The following is a 17,669-nucleotide window of genomic DNA, read 5'->3' on the forward strand; positions in this document are numbered from 1 at the left end:
ATGTAACTAAAAAAAAAATGCAGCATCCTCTTAATTTGATACACAGCTAAGATAAACGCAGGGCTGGGGCTGAAGACTGTGGCCATGGGCCTTATCTGTGCTGGGTATCATAATACGGGGGGACCCTATGCCAATTTTTTTTATTTATTTATTTTTACCGTACTGGTATAACTTGCATGTGAGGAGTGAGAAAATCTCACATTGCACTCGGCCCCATGTAAGACTATGCTGCAACTCACATCTGCGAGTTTTTCCTCAGCCCTAATTGGACTGGGCAAAAAGTTGCAGCATGCTGGGATTGTCTGCAAGTCTCTTATCGCTCGCACCTATACAAGTCTATGAGTGCAAGAGAAACATCAGACTTGAATGTTATCCAAGTGCAGTGTGATATATGCATAGACTGACAATGGAGGAGATGGGGGGATTAATCCTTCCCTCTCCTCCACAGCTGTCATCCAATCGCAGGATCGGGTCACAGTCATATGACACTCGGACTATGCTTACAGCAGACCCGGAGCCGAGGGTCATTAGCATATCACCTTCGATGCTTTTGCATTGGATGCCATACGCCAGTGTGACCCCAGCCTACGATATAGGCACGCAATAGCGCCTGTGAATGAAAGCAGTCAGCTGACATGCAGACATGCTGCCACTCAGTGTGGGGGCGCAGCTGACTGCAACAATCACAGGCACCGGTGAGCGGGGACAGCAGTGTATATTCATTGAAGGTTAATTAGCTGCTCCTAAAGTGAATGCGCGACCTGGAAGCAGCTTGCCGTCATGAAAGATCTTCGGTAAGTAGATTGCGCACGCTCCTATCTCCTTATCCCTTCTACCAACATCTTTAGTCTCCGGTTTCTGATCCCCATAAACTTATACTGGGACCGGATTTTGGATTGGAACCAAGTTTTTTTTAAAAAATATAACAGGGACCCTCTGGTCCCAGTTATCATCTCTAATTGTTACCCTTTTGTTTGTCAGTGTATTTCACATGTTTAAGAAAAGCCTTAAAGCAGAAAGTCCCACAAACAAGCAACAACCAAAGTCAGCTGCAGTAAATGCATGGCAAAGTATCACACAGGAGGAAACCCCGCATTTGTGATTCCCATGGCTTCCAGACTTCGGGCAGTTATTGCCTGCAAAGGAATCTCCACAATGTATTAAAAATGAACATTTTATTTATAGTGAAATGAATTTGTCCAATTACTTTTGAGCCCCTGGAAAATGGTTTAATTCTTAAACTTTTCACAGGATTTTTTTGTTGAACCCCTTTAATTAAACCCGAAAGTCTTCACTTTATTACTTCTCAGTTGTTTCATTTTAAATAAAAAATAGTGCCGTGCAGACCCCAAATCACGAAGATCTGGTCACTGTCCAAATATTTCTGGACCTAACTGTATGTGGATAATTCTGTGTGGATGCAAAGTCATACAACAATTCAAAGACCCATGTACAAAACATCAGAATGGATCCTAATTACCAATGAAAGCTCTGCAATCATTAGCCTGGTGCTACACAGTGACTTTGGTCGTGGAACGCGTAGGCTGACTAAAGATCAAACTATGTAGTTGCTACATCACAGCGTTGTGATAGTGCATGGGGTCAATTTGTCAAGACTGCAAAAAGACTTCAAGCAAGTTGCAAAAACCCAAAACGATTTAAACTTTTTGCGGCTAACTTGCAGATTGCTACGATGGTGTCAGCTATATAGCGAGATCTTTGACTGTGCAGTGTGTTTCTTGTCCATGTAGCCCCAGCCTTTTTAAGTGTAATGTCCTTCATTATATTTATATATCCAAAATTCTGAGCTGTTCCATTTTTAATAGATATTAGAGAGAGACAAAAGACCATCTGTATCTCTCAAAAGAGAAACCATTATAAACCGTTTAAAATAATTTTGTTGATAAATATCATTAAAAAACAAACAATTGATAAAATATATTCCATATTATAAGGACATGCTGATGTTTTGCCACATGCAGTATTATAGGTGGTGTACAAAGCTGTGATTTGTGACTGCACTAAAGAGCCTAACAAGGATATATAGTAATCATGTGACACATGTATAGTAATCATGTGACACCCCATCTATAAGGTGAAAAGAGTCATTCACCGCAATGTACTTTTCTTCGTATAATGGCCCACTACCCCGATGCGCGTTTCGCCAGTGTGCTTCTTCTGGGGTCTGTTACATTTTTGTATAAAGGAACTTTGCTATTTGCATATAGATTTCAACAGCCAGAAAATTAACTCAGTTGAATAAAGATAGATCTGATTTCAATGAGTTCTCTATCGCGTTAATTGCAGGACATTGTCATGGGCAGTCTTCAGCATCATAGCACTCATGGGCCCTGCCAGTACGGTGGGTAAGTCCGTATGTGAATATTGCTTTACTGATGGGACTATTTGGCACTACAGTGCCATGTACAGGCCAAATATCTGAAGGTTGGCACCTGGTATGTCAGTTGTGAGCACTATTTTCCCTCTAACATGTAGAGAACAATGTAATTTTGAGATGATGGCAATAGTGGATTTTAGAAGTAACCAAGCAGCGCTTTTGTCTGAAATATGTGCTGTGGTATGTGCTTCATTGTCTGTAATACTCATTATTGTGCGTCCCAGAAAACAGCTGCTGTAGCTATACATATATTATCTACCTTTACCAGACATTTCAGCCCCGAGAGAGACTGAGTGCAATACTCAAAAGGATAACTGAAAATCACCCCCCCAAAAAATGACTGTCATCATGATCAGTCTGTTATCTCGCACATCTCCTCTGCTGACAACCTCCAGGATCTCTCACATAGCGATGTGTCATGAACGATATTAGCATCTCTATTATAAGCCGACCTACCATAAGATTGGTGTATTACTGCTCCATTACGGAAAGAGTGTCCAGAATCTGAAATATATTTCCAGTCCTTGTTTTCAATAAGATATGTAAATGGTCTTTCACTTTCTCCTACAGCGATTTTAATATTTGTAGGCAGTGATAAGATTTCTCCCTTGGTGCGGTGTCTTCTGCATACCAATGAGCAAGCCGGAGCCACGGCGTCCAGGCAAACATCTATTGTGTTATTATTCACAGCCAGTTACTTGCTCCACATCCACAATAATACTTTGTTTCAATGTGAAACCAAATAACTAAAGCTTTATTTTGTCTCTAACAGATCCTTATTAAGATCTGATTCTTGTATAATGGCTGGACACAATAGATGTACGATATATACAGAGCAGTCTGCTTATTACGGTTCTGGTGATGTTCTGTCTGACCTTCTTTTTTTCTCTCATGAAGGCCATGGAAGCCAACTGGAAGACGATTCGTGATGAGGGCCTTGCCGTCATGGATCCAACTAAAGGTCTTTTTCTTCCTGAAGATGAAAACCTTAGAGAAAAGGGTGACTGGAGCCAATACACATTATGGCAGCAAGGTAACCATTTAATGTAGTGCCTCTACCACTTTTAGATGGGCTCCATTGGTGAGGAGCCCCCAGTTGTTGGTAAATAAAATAGCTCCATGTGTCCCAAGCTACCAGCTATGCTGGGATGCAATGAAATGCAAAAGGAAGCTACCTTCTCCTTCATTAATGACACCACTAAATGTCTTCTTCTATCTGGTTTATTATAACCTTGTAGTCCTTTTAGGTCAGCCTGACAAAAATGCCCATGGGGAGAAGTACCAGGGCAGCAGGAATAGCAGGGCCAACATAAGGGTAAGGTACAGTTGATTATGACTGTGGAGTTTGAAAGGTGGCATCAACAATGAAATTAAGGAGGTTGTCCTCTACTTTAAAAGTGAGGGCCTATCCTTAGGATAGGTCATCAATGTCTCATCTGCTGGGGTCCAACACCGGTCAACCCTGCCAATCAGCTGTTCTCAGTGGCGGCGTGAGAAATGCTCAGTTCTAGAGCTGCTCTGTCTTCTGATAGTGGCCGCGATCGGGTGCTGCACATCCACCTCTTATTGATGTGATTGGAAGGCGGATGTGCAGTATTCGTCCTTGGCCACTATCAGAAGACAGGACAGCTCCAGAACTGAGCAATTCCGTCTGTCTGCTACCGGCACCGAGAACAGCTGATCAGCAGGGGTGTGGGGTGTGTGACCCAGCCGATCACACATGGATGACCTATCCTAAGGATAAAATAGTGGACACCCTCTCAAAGTCCCATCTCAATTTTATCTAGAGAGTTTTGTGGTTACTTGTTGTTCTTTTGCTGTGTGCATTATTTTATCTTTGTGGGAACATTTTTCCTTGTACCCATCCAGTATAAGGTGACCTATAGGCCATGCAATGCTCGCCTTAGGAATATAATCGTAGAATGCCAATGGAATCACATCCATTATCCTATGTTGTGACATTATTGGTGCAGTATACATGTAGTGTATACTGTATATTTATAACGTTGAAGCCAAAATAATTGTTTTTCGTCTTCTGAACTCACTGGTGATGGTATTGCAAATATATTAAGTTTCCTAAAGTATTTTTTATTAAACAAAAATAAAACAATTGGAAGGATTATAACAGTTATAGTGCTAGAATTGAACATCGTAAAAAATATTAAACATTTTTTCTAAAAACAGTACCACTTGCCTAGTGGGCTTTGTCTGGTATTGCTGTATACTCATTATAATTGGCCTGAGCTGTGCTCATTTTTTTTCTAATTTTTGTCCATCCACTTCACTTTGATTTTTTAGTTCCTATTTGTCCAACTCCCATATAAAGATTTAAAATCCAAATGATTTATGGAAAGAGTCATGAAGTAGTGTTGGTATTCGATTTTTCTAGCCTTTACTCATTAATGTTTTACAGGACGAAAAAATGAGAAATCTTGTAAAGCCGCGCCTAAGACATGCGCTTTGCTAGAACGATTCCCAGAGTCCACTGGATGCCGCAGAGGACAGGTAAGAGATGATGCTGAAGAAAATAAACCCTTTGTTGTATCAGGAAAAATAAAATGGTTAATTGAAATTTAAAGAAAATTGTCTCAAATAATTAAGGTATCCAAGCTCAACGGGTAGACATCCCGCCACTCTGGTGCCCCCAACGGTTTATGCTCACTTTTCTGCTGCAATGACCGCTGCAAAATGCCAATTTAAGCCCTCAATTTTTGTAGCGTTTATGCTGTATATTTACCGACAATAACACTATCCACCGCTACACAACTTCACATATCACCAAGAGTTTGTCAGGGTGCGCTTTGAATCCCTTGGTTAAAAAAAGCTCATTACAATCAGGTATAGCCATTGTAGCGTTGTATTTTTTAATGTTTTTTGTACATATGGGGGGGTGTTCTCATTAAATGTAAGAAAAAAGAAAACATTTTTTCCAGCTCACCTTCCAAGAACAAAATATCTGAAAATACTTCATGCCACGTGGACGATGCATGGCAATGGATCCCAGGCGGATAATGGATGCCCCAATATAAGTACACATTTAGGAAAAAAGGAAGTTCCAGCAATTGTCTTTAGAGATAAAGAATCTGAATGCTTTATTTAATAAAATTAAAATCTTACATGGTATAAAAAACAAACGAAGAAAAGAATAGTCATATGAGCTCCTAAATCTATTCTTTTCTACTTGGATGTTTTTTTATTATATTGAGTTTTAACCTTCTGAAAGGTTATTAAGTCTCCCCATATTGGCATGCCAGCCCACAAGGAGAAACTTTACCCCTTAGACCCCAACCTTCTAAAATAAAGGAGTCAGATTTTTTATCTTTGAAGACCATAGCCAGAACTTCCTTTCTCCTAAATATATAACTGTATTGCTCTCAGTAAATCCTATTGACTTCTTGTGATCAGTTTAAAGTGTGACTCAAATATATCCCTGAGTGCTCGCTCACATTAAGGGTACCTTCACACTTAGCGATGCAGCAGCGATCCGACCAGCGATCTGACCTGGTCAGGATCGCTGCTGCATCGCTACATGGTCGCTGGTGAGCTGTCAAACAGGCAGATCTCACCAGCGACCACTGAACAGCCCCCAGCCAGCAGCGACGTGCAAGCGACGCTGCGCTTGCACGGAGCCGCCGACTGGAAGCTGCGGAGACTGGTAACTAAGGTAAACATCGGGTATGGTTACCCGATGTTTACATTAGTTACCAGCGCTGTGTGCAGAGAGCAGGGAGCCGCGCACACTGAGCGCTGGCTCCTTGCTCTCCTAGCTGCTGTACACATCGGGTTAATTAACCCGATGTGTACAGCAGCTACATGTGCAGAGAGCCGGAGCCGGCAGCACAGGCAGCGTGAGAGCTGCGGAGGCTGGTAACTAAGGTAAATATCGGGTAACCACCTTGGTTACCCGATGTTTATCTTGGTTACAAGCTTACCTCAGCTGTCAGACGCCGGCTCCTGCTCCCTGCTCGCTTCATTTGTCGCTCTCTCGCTGTCACACACAGCGATCTGTGTGTCACAGCGGGAGAGCGGCTTTGAAGAAAACGAACCAGGGCTGTGTGTAACGAGCAGCGATCTCGCAGCAGGGGCCAGATCGCTGCTCAGTGTCACACACAGCGAGATCGCTAATGAGGTCACTGCTGCGTCACAAAAAGCGTGACTCAGCAGCGATCTCGGCAGCGAGCTCGCTGTGTGTGAAGCACCCCTAACTCAGTTGAGTGCTATCTGATATTTTGTATGATAGCACTCTCTCCAATGTTATACTAAGGGGCAGTGTTGACTAGAGGTTTTTTTTTTCATGCTGATTTGACATGAGAAAATATAGCTGCATGCTGTGATTGGCTGCATACCTTGGACGACGTGCACCTATTGACGTCAATGGATGTGTGCAAAACATCGGAGTGCACTGATGACATTCGAGTGCGGACCGATATACACCTAGCCAGACAATGGAGAAGATGGAGAAATTAATTTATCCATCTTCTCCTCACTTGTGCTCTGATTCTCGCAAATGATGACACTCGACTCACGTGTAGAGCAGAGTTTGAGCCGAGTGTCATGATATCGCATCCGGTGCTCTTGCATGTGAGAATCTTCGGATATTATACACATATGTGAGCGATCCATTGTGCTTACACCTCGATTTGTCTTTAAATCCATTGAGGCCATGGCTCGACTGTACAGCATTGTGTCCACACAAACTCTAGATGCTTCTATCCCCTTGTTTCTTTGCCTAATGAAGTCTTTCATTTTCGTTGACAGATTAAATATTCTGTAATGCACCCGGGGACTCATGTGTGGCCTCACACAGGACCAACAAATTGTAGACTACGAATGCACTTGGGTTTGGTTATACCAAATCAAGGCTGCAAGATAAGATGTGCCAATGATACCAGGTATGTTGTACCAGTTGCGCATTAATATATCACATCTTTTCTGATGATCTTAAAATTACCTTTACATTTTCCTAGCAAATTAAATTCTGTAATATTTCTACCCAATTCATCAAGTGTTTATGCATTATGTGCTGGGTGGTTTTACAAACATAAACAAAAGAAATGAGCCGGAGCGTAAGTTGGTATACATGCGGTGTATAGAAGCTGTGGACAAGTTTCCATTGAGGTTCTGGTATTCTAACAGCCAAAAATTTGTTACTAAAATTCTTTATCCCTTTCCGAAAATATAAAATTGCCTATGTGAACTAAACCTTAGTACTATACATACAGTACTCATTCACTCTATGGACAAAAGTATTAGGACACCAGCATTATACCTACAGGAGATTGTATGACACGCCATCTTAAATCCAGAGGCTTTAAAGGAGATGTCCCCTCTCAGACGATCGTCCTCAGCTGCAGTTTGTTATAAGTTAATAATCTGCTTGTTACTCACTGTTCCTGGGTCCAGTGCTGAGTCTCCGGGTGTCCGGTATTGGCTGTGCCACTGACGTCAAGTCAAACAGGGCAGCAGTCAATCAGTGGTCCTAAGGAGGGCGCTCCATCTGCATGGGCAGATCCGCTAAGCTCACTGATTACATGATGTCAGCGCTGCAGCTAATATCAAACAACGGGAACCACACCAGAGACTCAGCGCAAGACTCAATGAAGGCAAGTGTAACAAACTGTAGCTTGGGACGATGATTTTCTAAATAGAGCTGCCCCTTTAATATGGAGTTGGTCTCTAATTTGAAGCTAAAACAGCTTCCACTCTTCCAGGAAGGTTTACTAGAAGGTATTGGAGCATGTCTGTGGGAAATTTTCTCATTCATTCATTCATTCATTCATTCATTCATTCATTCATTCATGCAGTAGAGCATTTGTTAGCTCGCATTCTCTGTTCTACTTCTTTCCAAAGCTGTTACATGCGGTTAAGGTCCGGGCTCTGTGCTGCTGGTCATGTTCTTCCACACCAAACTCCCCCAAACATGCCTCTTTGGACCTTTCTTTTTGCACTGGAGCAGTCATGCGGAATCAGAAAATGGACCTACCCCAAACTGTTTACACTAATTTAGAAGCATATATTGTCCAAAATATGTGATGCTGAAGCATTAAAGGAGTTCTTCGTCTTTGTAAAAATGTCTAAAAAAACCAAACCATCTTTTACCCATGTTGCTTAATATTGCTTGTGATTCTTTTTATTTCCATGTAGTTCCTTTGAACCTGCAGCTTTGCTTGCTTAAAGGGAATCTGTCACCAGGTTTTTGCCACCTAATCTATGAGCAGCATAACATAGGGGCAGAGACCCTGATTCCAGTGATGTGTCACTTACTGGGCTGCTTAGTGTAGTTTTGATAAAATTACTGTTTAATCAGCAGGAGATTATCTTTAGAGGACTACTTGATCTGCTGCCATGTAGTCCAGCATATTCATGAGCTCTGTATAACTGCTAGGTCTGCAGCAGAGAAAACATTGATTTTATCACAATGACAGCAAACAGCTCAATACGTGACACATCGCTGGAATCAGGGTCTCTGTCTCTACATTATTCTGCTCTCAGATGGGGGAGAAAAAACCTGGAGATAGATTCCCTTTAAATTCTGATGCAGCAGGGATGGGACGTGTAAGTAGTTTAGCAGGCTGCTCTAAATATCCTCCCACCCCCTGTAGACACAACACACAATCAGCTCAGCTAAAACAGACACAACACACACTCAGCTACAACAGACACAACACACACTCAGCTACAACAGACACAACACACACTCAGCTACAACAGACACAACACACACTCAGCTACAACAGACACAACACACACTCAGCTACAACAGACACAACACACACTCAGCTACAACAGACACAACACACACTCAGCTACAACAGACACAACACACACTCAGCACAGCTAAAACAGACACAACACACGCTCAGCACAGCTAAAACAGACACAACACACACTCCACTACAACAGACACGACACACGCTCAGCTCAGCTACAACAGACACAACACACACTCGCTACAACAGACATAACACATGCTCAGCTCAGCTACAACAGAAACAACACACACTTAGCTCAGATTGGAGAATGTCCTTTTGGCTGTAGGTGGATTCACTACTACCGCAGATAAGAGGTGGAGAGGAGCTGAATAAAGTATTGCCAATATTCCCATCTTTCTTGGCCATCGGACGGCAGAAGCAGCCGCTGCTGGTACCCTTGTACTCATTTATCTGTGTACCCTTATACTCATGTACCTGTATATGTGATGCAGACATTGGCAGGATGCCCGCCTTGAAGCTGATGACGCCCCATATGGTGGAGTGGGGTGGAACTATGTGATGTGATCAGAGGCTCCTGACTCTCAAAAGATGTCCAATGGCAAGCAAAAGAATGATCAAGCTTGTTGGATTTCAATGGGTTTATTACTTTCTTTCTATTGAAAAACATACAGATATGTGGTGAAGTAAAAAAAGAATTGTTCAACCAATAGTTAGGTTAGACATGGCCAAAAGGCAGAGTTCTTGTCAGCCAAGAAACCTAGGCCCAGATTCATCAAAATTGGCATTTTATACATCAGTCTTGTTGAGCGGGAAGGGGGGAGTGTGAGGCGTCTGATTTATTAAAGGGGTTTTTCCCACAAACAAAGATAATTTTAAAGTTGATTTTAAGCAATAGATCTTGGAATAATAATAATTTCCACAATTGGATGTGTTTTAAAATAATGTCCCTATGCTGAGATAATCATATATATGTGTCCCTGCTCTGTACTGTGTAATGGCCGTGTCTGACTGTACAGGAATATGGTCTGATCATACCACATCCCCTGGGCAGCGGAGGACCCAAAAGATTATACAGTCATTACAGCACGGGATCACAGCTGATTCTTTTTGTGAGGTATAACATTTCCTTGCCTGTTTTTAAAAAAAATGTTTACCTCTTCAGATTTTGTGCTATACCATGCCTGATGAAGAGACCTGAGTAGTCTCGAAAGCTTGCAATTATTACCATCTTTTCAGTTAGCCATTAAAAGGTATCAACCACTGAGGACTTTCTGTTCTTTTAAACAATTTTTTTATCCCTACTGGCTAACACGGTACAAAGATATATTTTACTTACCTCAAAGTAAGAATTATTTGCAATCCCGTGCTGTAATCTCTTTATACTCTTTTACTTCCTTCCTTGCCAAGGAGATGTGGTATGATCAGACCATTACCCTGTACAGTCAGACACATCCATTACACAGTACATAGCAGGGTTATATATATATATAAGATTATCTCAGCACAGGGGCATTTTTTTTTTAAACACATCCATTTATGGAACTTATAATTTTTCTAAGATCTGTCGGTTAAAGTGAACTTTAAATTTAACTTTGTTCGTGGGTAAACCCCTTTAAGATCCATGAATCAGGCGAGGCTGAAAATGGTATGCACCTTCTTGTGGGTCTCACCACAAATCTTAGGGGTACTTTGCACACTACGACATCGCAAACCGATGGTAGCGATGCCGAGCGCGATAGTCCCCGCCCCTGTCACAGCTGCGATATCTTGTGATAGCTGCCGTAGCGAACATTATCGCTACGGCAGCTTCTCATGCACTTACCTGCCCTACACGTCACTCTGGCCGGCAAACCGCCCCTTTCCTAAGGGGGCGGGTCGTGCGGCGTCACAGCGACGGTCACACAGCAGGTGGCCAATAGAAGCAGAGGGGCAGAGATGAGCGGGGCGTAAACATGCCACCCACCTCCGTCCTTCCGCATAGCCCGTGTGAGCCGCGGGACGCAGGTAAGGAGATGTTCCTCGCTCCTGCAGTTTCTCACATAGCGATGTGTGCTGTTGCAGGAATGAGGAACAACATCGTACCTGTCGCTGCCGCGACATTATGGAGATGACCAACACTACACCAATGATACGATTTCGACGCTTTTGCGCTTGTTAATCGTATCAAAAATGATTTACACACTCCGATGTCGACAGCGACGCCGGATGTGCGTCACTTTCGATATGACCCCACCGACATCACAGCGGCGATGTCGTAGTGTGCAAAGTACCCCTTAGTCTAGTCAAAGACTGGAGTAATAATTGTGGTGTACGGAACAGCATCACTCATTCAGAGTTTGATGAGCAGGGGTTTCCATGGCCCTTTCCTGCCCCAGTTTTGCTCACTTCGTTGCAACTGGGCAAAAAACAGCAAGACTACACCAAAAGTCACGACATTTTTGCCTCACAAATTTGTGTGTTTTAAAGGCTTTTCATGCCAATTTTATGGCATAAAAGCTTTGATGAATCCGTGCCTTTGTGATGTATTGTCCTTGGAGAATAAAATGATGGTTGGCAGATAGGGATTCCAAGGGTTAAATCTTATATTTTGGTTAAATATTAGCAGCATTTTGTCTCTAACATATTAACAGCAAACAAAACTACATATATTGTAAAATGTGATAACAGTTGCAGATTGCTGTGTCTGCCTCCTGAACTCCGCTTGTAGCCGTCTTAAGTGAAGCATGTACGGTATAAATAAGTAAGTACTGCTGGCAGCATCGCCGCGCTCCTCAAGGCTTCCTACGAAGCTGACATTTTACTGTATTCATCCTTGCAGTTGATAACACACTCTCTTAGCTAATCTTCTATTTTTCCAGGTGGTTTATCTGTTTTTTTTTCCCCACATCTTGTGTTTCTTGTAGAAGAGTATCAATACATGAGCAACATGGCTCAGTGGTTAGCATGGTGGCTCAATGGTTAGCACTGCAGTCTTGCAGTGCTGGGGTCCTGGGTTCAAATCACACCAAGGACAACATCTGCAAGGAGTTTGTATGTTTTCCCTGTGTTTTTGTGGGTTTCCTCCGGGTTCTCCCACACTTTAAAGACATATAGCTAGGGACCTTAGATTGGGAGCCCCCTTATATAGCGCCCATCTGTAAAGCGCTTTGGAATTAATAGCACTATATAAGAAAATAAAAAGAAATAAATATGTGGTGTGACACATAACAAGTATTTCTTGTTATTTTCACTCCTTACATTCTCTACGTACAAAGTGCTATCATGATTTGGGCTCCCCTTGTCCCATTACTAATTCTGTTCATCTCTCCTTTATTATTGTAAGGTCTAGGAACTTAATTAACTTTTGTGTCTTTAATTTGTGTAGAGAATTCTGAAGTCTAATATATTTTGTGATCCCTCAAGCTTTTCGGATGTTGCACTCATCATCCGTGAGCTCCTCTAAGCAGCTGACGCTCGGAAATTAAAGATAATTGACTCTCGTAAAGTTTCAGGAGGCCATAAAAATATATACAAATGTTTCTTACTTGTACATTTCTTGTCTGATATGTAATTAAGAAAAGGAAGTTATGACGGACATCTGGTAGACCACAGAAGGTAGAAGTAGCAAGGCACTCCCAGGGTACGATGAAAAGTATATTTATTTATTCATGTGCGTGACAAAACGTTTTCGGCCCAAATTGGACCTTCCTCAGTAGCACTATACATAAAAATAAGATACATACAAGTAAGTAAAAAATAAAAAAGGTGCATATAACACAGAGGACAAGCAAAATTCATAAAGAATACACATATGTAATGATTGTACACTGTTTACAATATTCAAATTCATATTGTTTGAGAATGATAAGGATGATTGCCCATACAGCGTCTCTCCTCACACATAGTAAGCGCACTGGTATCCTCACCTGTTTGTATCATGTCTTGTATTATTGATCTCTCTTCCCCTTATGCCTTCTTTACTCCTCTTCAACCCTTCTCCCCTTTTACTCCATATTGACCTCTCACTACACCTTTTCCAATCTCCTTTTCTTTTCAAAGCTCTATACAATTTTCCTTTTCACATTCATTTACACAACACATATATTCCCCATAACATTTCTATACATTCCACCTTACTACTTTGATGCTTACAGTTACATAACTCCTACCTCTCTTTGCAATACTCCATTTAAACCACACTGTCACATCCTACACCCTAGATGTCTATACACATATGACAATCTCCAATCCTTTTTGCCATTTTTTAATATAAGACATCACACACCTCACATCTTTTCCTCTTTCTCTTTCACACAAACAATCATACTAATCATCAGCTCCCTCCCTTTCTTCACGTTTTTTCTATATAACTCTTCTTCCTCTTCTTTTTCTTTTCCTTTCCCTGGCCTTCTTTCCGTTTATTCCACATATTCTTGACCTAATATGAATTTTAATATTTTGAATATTGTACAACTATTACAGGCATGTAATTGCTATATATATGAAATCCTTTTTTCCAAGGATTTTTACCCTTATCATTCTCAAACAATATGAATTTGAATATTGTAAACAGTGTACAATCATTACATATGTGTATTCTTTATGAATTTTGCTTGTCCTCTGTGTTATATGCACCTTTTTTATTTTTTACTTACTTGTATGTATCTTATTTTTATGTATAGTGCTACTGAGGAAGGTCCAATTTGGGCCGAAAACGTTTTGTCACGCACATGAATAAATAAATATACTTTTCATCGTACCTTGGGAGTGCCTTGCTACTTCTTGTTTACTTGGCCTTGAAACCTGAAGTGCACCCCAATATCCTCTCAATCCACATGAAGAAAGTGCCATTTTCTTCTATATAGAATGTAGAACTGTCTGTAGACCAGTAACATATGCAAAAAGAAACCCCCACATTCCCACTATGGACCGACAGGATGCCTGGCTGCTATTAAAGTAGTGGAGACACGTGGACAATGTGGTGCATACTTCACAAACTTGGTTTTGCATGTAAGAATCCTTAATTGAGAATTGATAACTAATCCCAAAATATTATTCTAGTATTAATCACGAATAACGAACCTAATGCAAGTCAATAAGGAACCTGAGTTTTTTTCTGGAAAATCTTCATGAAAAATGCTCGGATTCCCCATTGACTTGCATTAGGTTAGTTTTTTCGGAAGAATACCAGAATAGCCCTTTGGAATTCATTACAAATAATCCGAACATCCATAGTTACTATTCGCTCATCACTTTCTATGATATTTGCCAAAGAGGGTGCTGCATCCATAGGTATTAACCATGCAGGGTGCTCCTACTTTTGCATTGGCCCATTTTCCTTTTTTGTAAATTTTAAAATAAAAAAAATGAAAGTAATTTTTTTTTGCCTAAAATACAAAGGAAATGTGTCATCTTTAACTTTATACCTTTCAGAGATCAGTTCATCTTCAACTTGCCTAACTGTTCACAATAACAGTAATTTTACTATATAAAGTGAAGGGCTGCACACCAGCGACAGTGCAAGGGGAATAAATGGAAACTGCTATGTGAATACTGACATGAAAAATACAATAGCTATATGTAAAAATTAAAATATGACAATGGTATCTGCATAACTGCCATGAACTTTAAGAATAAAGATAAATTTAGCTATTGAATTGATCAATACAACAGAGCCCCAACACCTCGTCACGGTATTCTCTTACATTGGGGTCCCTAGCTAATGTGTGTCCTCTCTTGCAGTTAAAAAAAACCTACCGTGTGTGGGAAGTTGAGACCCAGGCTATATATGTATAATGTGGACCGGCGATAGGTGTGGGTGGGGTCAGGTTCACAAACGATAGACTACAAACATAATAAGGTTTGGAACACCATTCTAAGTCTGAACTGGGTGCAAAAAAACACCCAGTTCAGACTTAGCATGGTGTTCCAAACGTTATTTCTTAATAACAGTAACTTTGACCAGGGGTGCCCAAATCTTTACATGCTACTGTATCTACTCGTGGGGTCAGGTGGGATCTGGGTCCCAGAAATGAGCTAGGGGTCACAATTTTATGTTTACCATCCACCTACTGTGATGTTGATACCACTGATATGAACAGGGATGACCTGGGTAAACCCTGTTACAATGTGCGGTATCGGTCACGGATACAATACTCACTTGCATCATTTATAAAACAAAAAAGTAAGAAAAAGTGAGGTATTGAAGTATATTAGGTATGTATTTGGGATATTAGGCAAGATAAAAAGCAGGAATACTGAAGGTTCGCCTTAAACAGATATGTGACCAGATTGGACAATACAAACTCCATATATTATTACATGGATCTCCTAGACCTGATGAGACAGAAATACTTATTTTGCAAATGGACATCAGAATAGCTTTATAATTCTGATATTTTAATAAGCCTGGTTGAATAATGAGGGCTCATGAATCCAAGTGTAGCCAGTCTCCGCACACCCAGCCTGACGGACAACTTCAGCTTGAACTGAGCAATATGAGATCTCTGTAGATCTCTGCAGGAAGGAGAAGGGACACTGACAAACAGTCAGTCAGGCTGTATGGGCATAATATAAACTTTAAACAATAATTATACAGCCATTCTGATTTGGATTGTGAGCACACCAGCCTCATCAGGTCTAAAGGGGGCTTTACACGCAGCGGTATCGCTAGCGAGCGTACCCGCCCCCGTTGTTTGTGCATCACGGGCAAATCGCTGCCCGTGGCGCACAATATTGTTAAGAGCCGTCACACGGACTTACCTGCCTAGCGACGTCGCTGTGCCTGGCGAACCGCCTCCTTGCTAAGGGGGCAGTTCGTGCGACGTCACTAAGCGGCCGCCCAATAGAAGCGGAGGAGCGGAGATGAGCGGACGTAACATCCCGCCCACCTCCTTCCTTCCTCATTGCCGGCGGCCGCAGGTAAGCGGTAGTTCGTTGTTTCCGAGGTGTCACACGTAGCGATGTGTGCTGCCGCAGGAATGACGAACAACCTGCGTCTTCAACAATCAATGATTTTTTGAAAATGAACGACTTGTCAACGATTAGGTGAGTATTTTTGATCGTTAACAGACGCTCGGAGCTGTTACACGCAATGACGTCGCTAATGACGCCGGATGTGCATCACGGAATCCGTGACCCCGGCGATATATCGTTAGATACGTCGTTGCGTGTAACGGGGCCTTAAGAGATCTATTAAATAATTAAATAATGTGTGCAGTTTGTACTGTGAAATCTGGTGACTGATCCACTGTAAGGTCCTAGGAGGGAGCACAAGGGATAAAAAACCTCATAGAAACTTGTTAACCTGCTGCTATTATTTTGCAGGTCATGGGTTGAAGGCAAAGTGCTTATATTTGATGATTCCTTTGAACACGAGGTATGGCAGGACGCTAACTCTTACCGCCTGATATTTATCGTGGACGTATGGCATCCAGAGCTGTCACAGCATCAACGGCGGACACTGCCAGCTATCTAGCCACCGGCAGAAGAGGTTACAGGGTCCAATATGTGAAGGAGAATGGGCTCACCCTCCGAAGCCCTACAACATTTCCATTGTTGCTGCCTATTCCTATGTGTTTCTGTTGCTTTTTTACTGAATACTATTTTCATACAAGATGTAACTGATTTGTGTTAGAAGACAGACTAATTGAAGGCGCCTCATATATTTCACACTCTATTACTCTGTTTCTGTGAAAGAAAAACCACTATAATTGTTTTCTAAATTTGTATGTTATATTTAAACTTTTATTTTATTTTTATTTTTTTTTAAAGAAAATAGCATCCCCCATTACTTACACTACCCAGATATTTACTGTGGCCTATTATTATGTCATGGATGAATACTGAGCTGCTCTTATAGTGAATAATGCACAGCTTTGGTTTGTTCACTATGAAATGTATACTGTATTTTTCGGACTATAAGATGCACCTAAGTTTTAGAGGCGGAAAATAGGGGGGGGAAGGAGCAAAAAATGTGGGCATGAGGCACTGTTATGGTGGGGATCTGCTGCTGACACTGTTATGGGGGTAATGTCCCCCAATTCTGTAATAATGTCCCCCATCCTTGGCCCCTGCCAGGTAAATATGTTTTCAATCCTGGTATATACACTGACAAGCAAAAGGGTAACACAGTTTTGAACTTTTGACTTTCAGGCTCCATATCTCACCATCCACTACAGCTTTGAGCGTGAGATTACATTTATTTTATAGACAATCATATTGGCTATCTCATACATAAATTTGACTTGCAACTATTTAGCATATGAATAGTTCTGGAGATTGTCAGGTCACCGCATTGTTACCGTTTTGTTTCTAAACATTTACATTTTAATTTTTATTATTTTATATATCAAGCTTTGGCCTTCAACCTTGCTTGAATCCTCCTGGGCATGCTCTTGATCAGATTCAAGCATGTCTCAACCAAAATCTGATCCCAGGTCCCTTTTACACATTCCCAATGTTGGTGCATATTGGTTAACTCACATGGTTATCTAGACAGCTTTTTCTTCCATTAGGTTGAGGTCTGGGTACTTTGGGGGCCAATCCAGGTCCTCTACTTTATTGTCATTGAACTATTT

At 41.4% G+C, this 17,669-nt stretch overlaps 1 protein-coding gene across 3 annotated transcripts in view; it reads left to right on the forward strand.

Annotated features, from left to right (window-relative positions):
- The window catches only part of ASPH (aspartate beta-hydroxylase), a 303,114-nt gene extending 285,834 nt beyond the window's left edge, over nt 1–17,280 (forward strand). For 2 of the 3 annotated variants that reach the window (XM_075353243.1, XM_075353242.1), the window contains 4 exons: nt 3,296–3,431; nt 4,812–4,903; nt 7,157–7,290; nt 16,417–17,273. In XM_075353243.1, the coding sequence (XP_075209358.1) occupies nt 3,296–3,431; nt 4,812–4,903; nt 7,157–7,290; nt 16,417–16,567 (513 nt within the window). In that variant the 3' untranslated portion in view covers nt 16,568–17,273. Of the gene's footprint in view, nt 1–3,295; nt 3,432–4,811; nt 4,904–7,156; nt 7,291–16,416 lie in introns of all 3 variants that reach the window. The other variant, XM_075353241.1, reaches the window with a different exon arrangement.
- Nucleotides 17,281–17,669: the final 389 nt, after the last annotated feature.

Source organism: Anomaloglossus baeobatrachus, chromosome 6 (assembly GCF_048569485.1).
Source record: "Anomaloglossus baeobatrachus isolate aAnoBae1 chromosome 6, aAnoBae1.hap1, whole genome shotgun sequence".
Taxonomy (NCBI): domain Eukaryota; kingdom Metazoa; phylum Chordata; class Amphibia; order Anura; family Aromobatidae; genus Anomaloglossus; species Anomaloglossus baeobatrachus.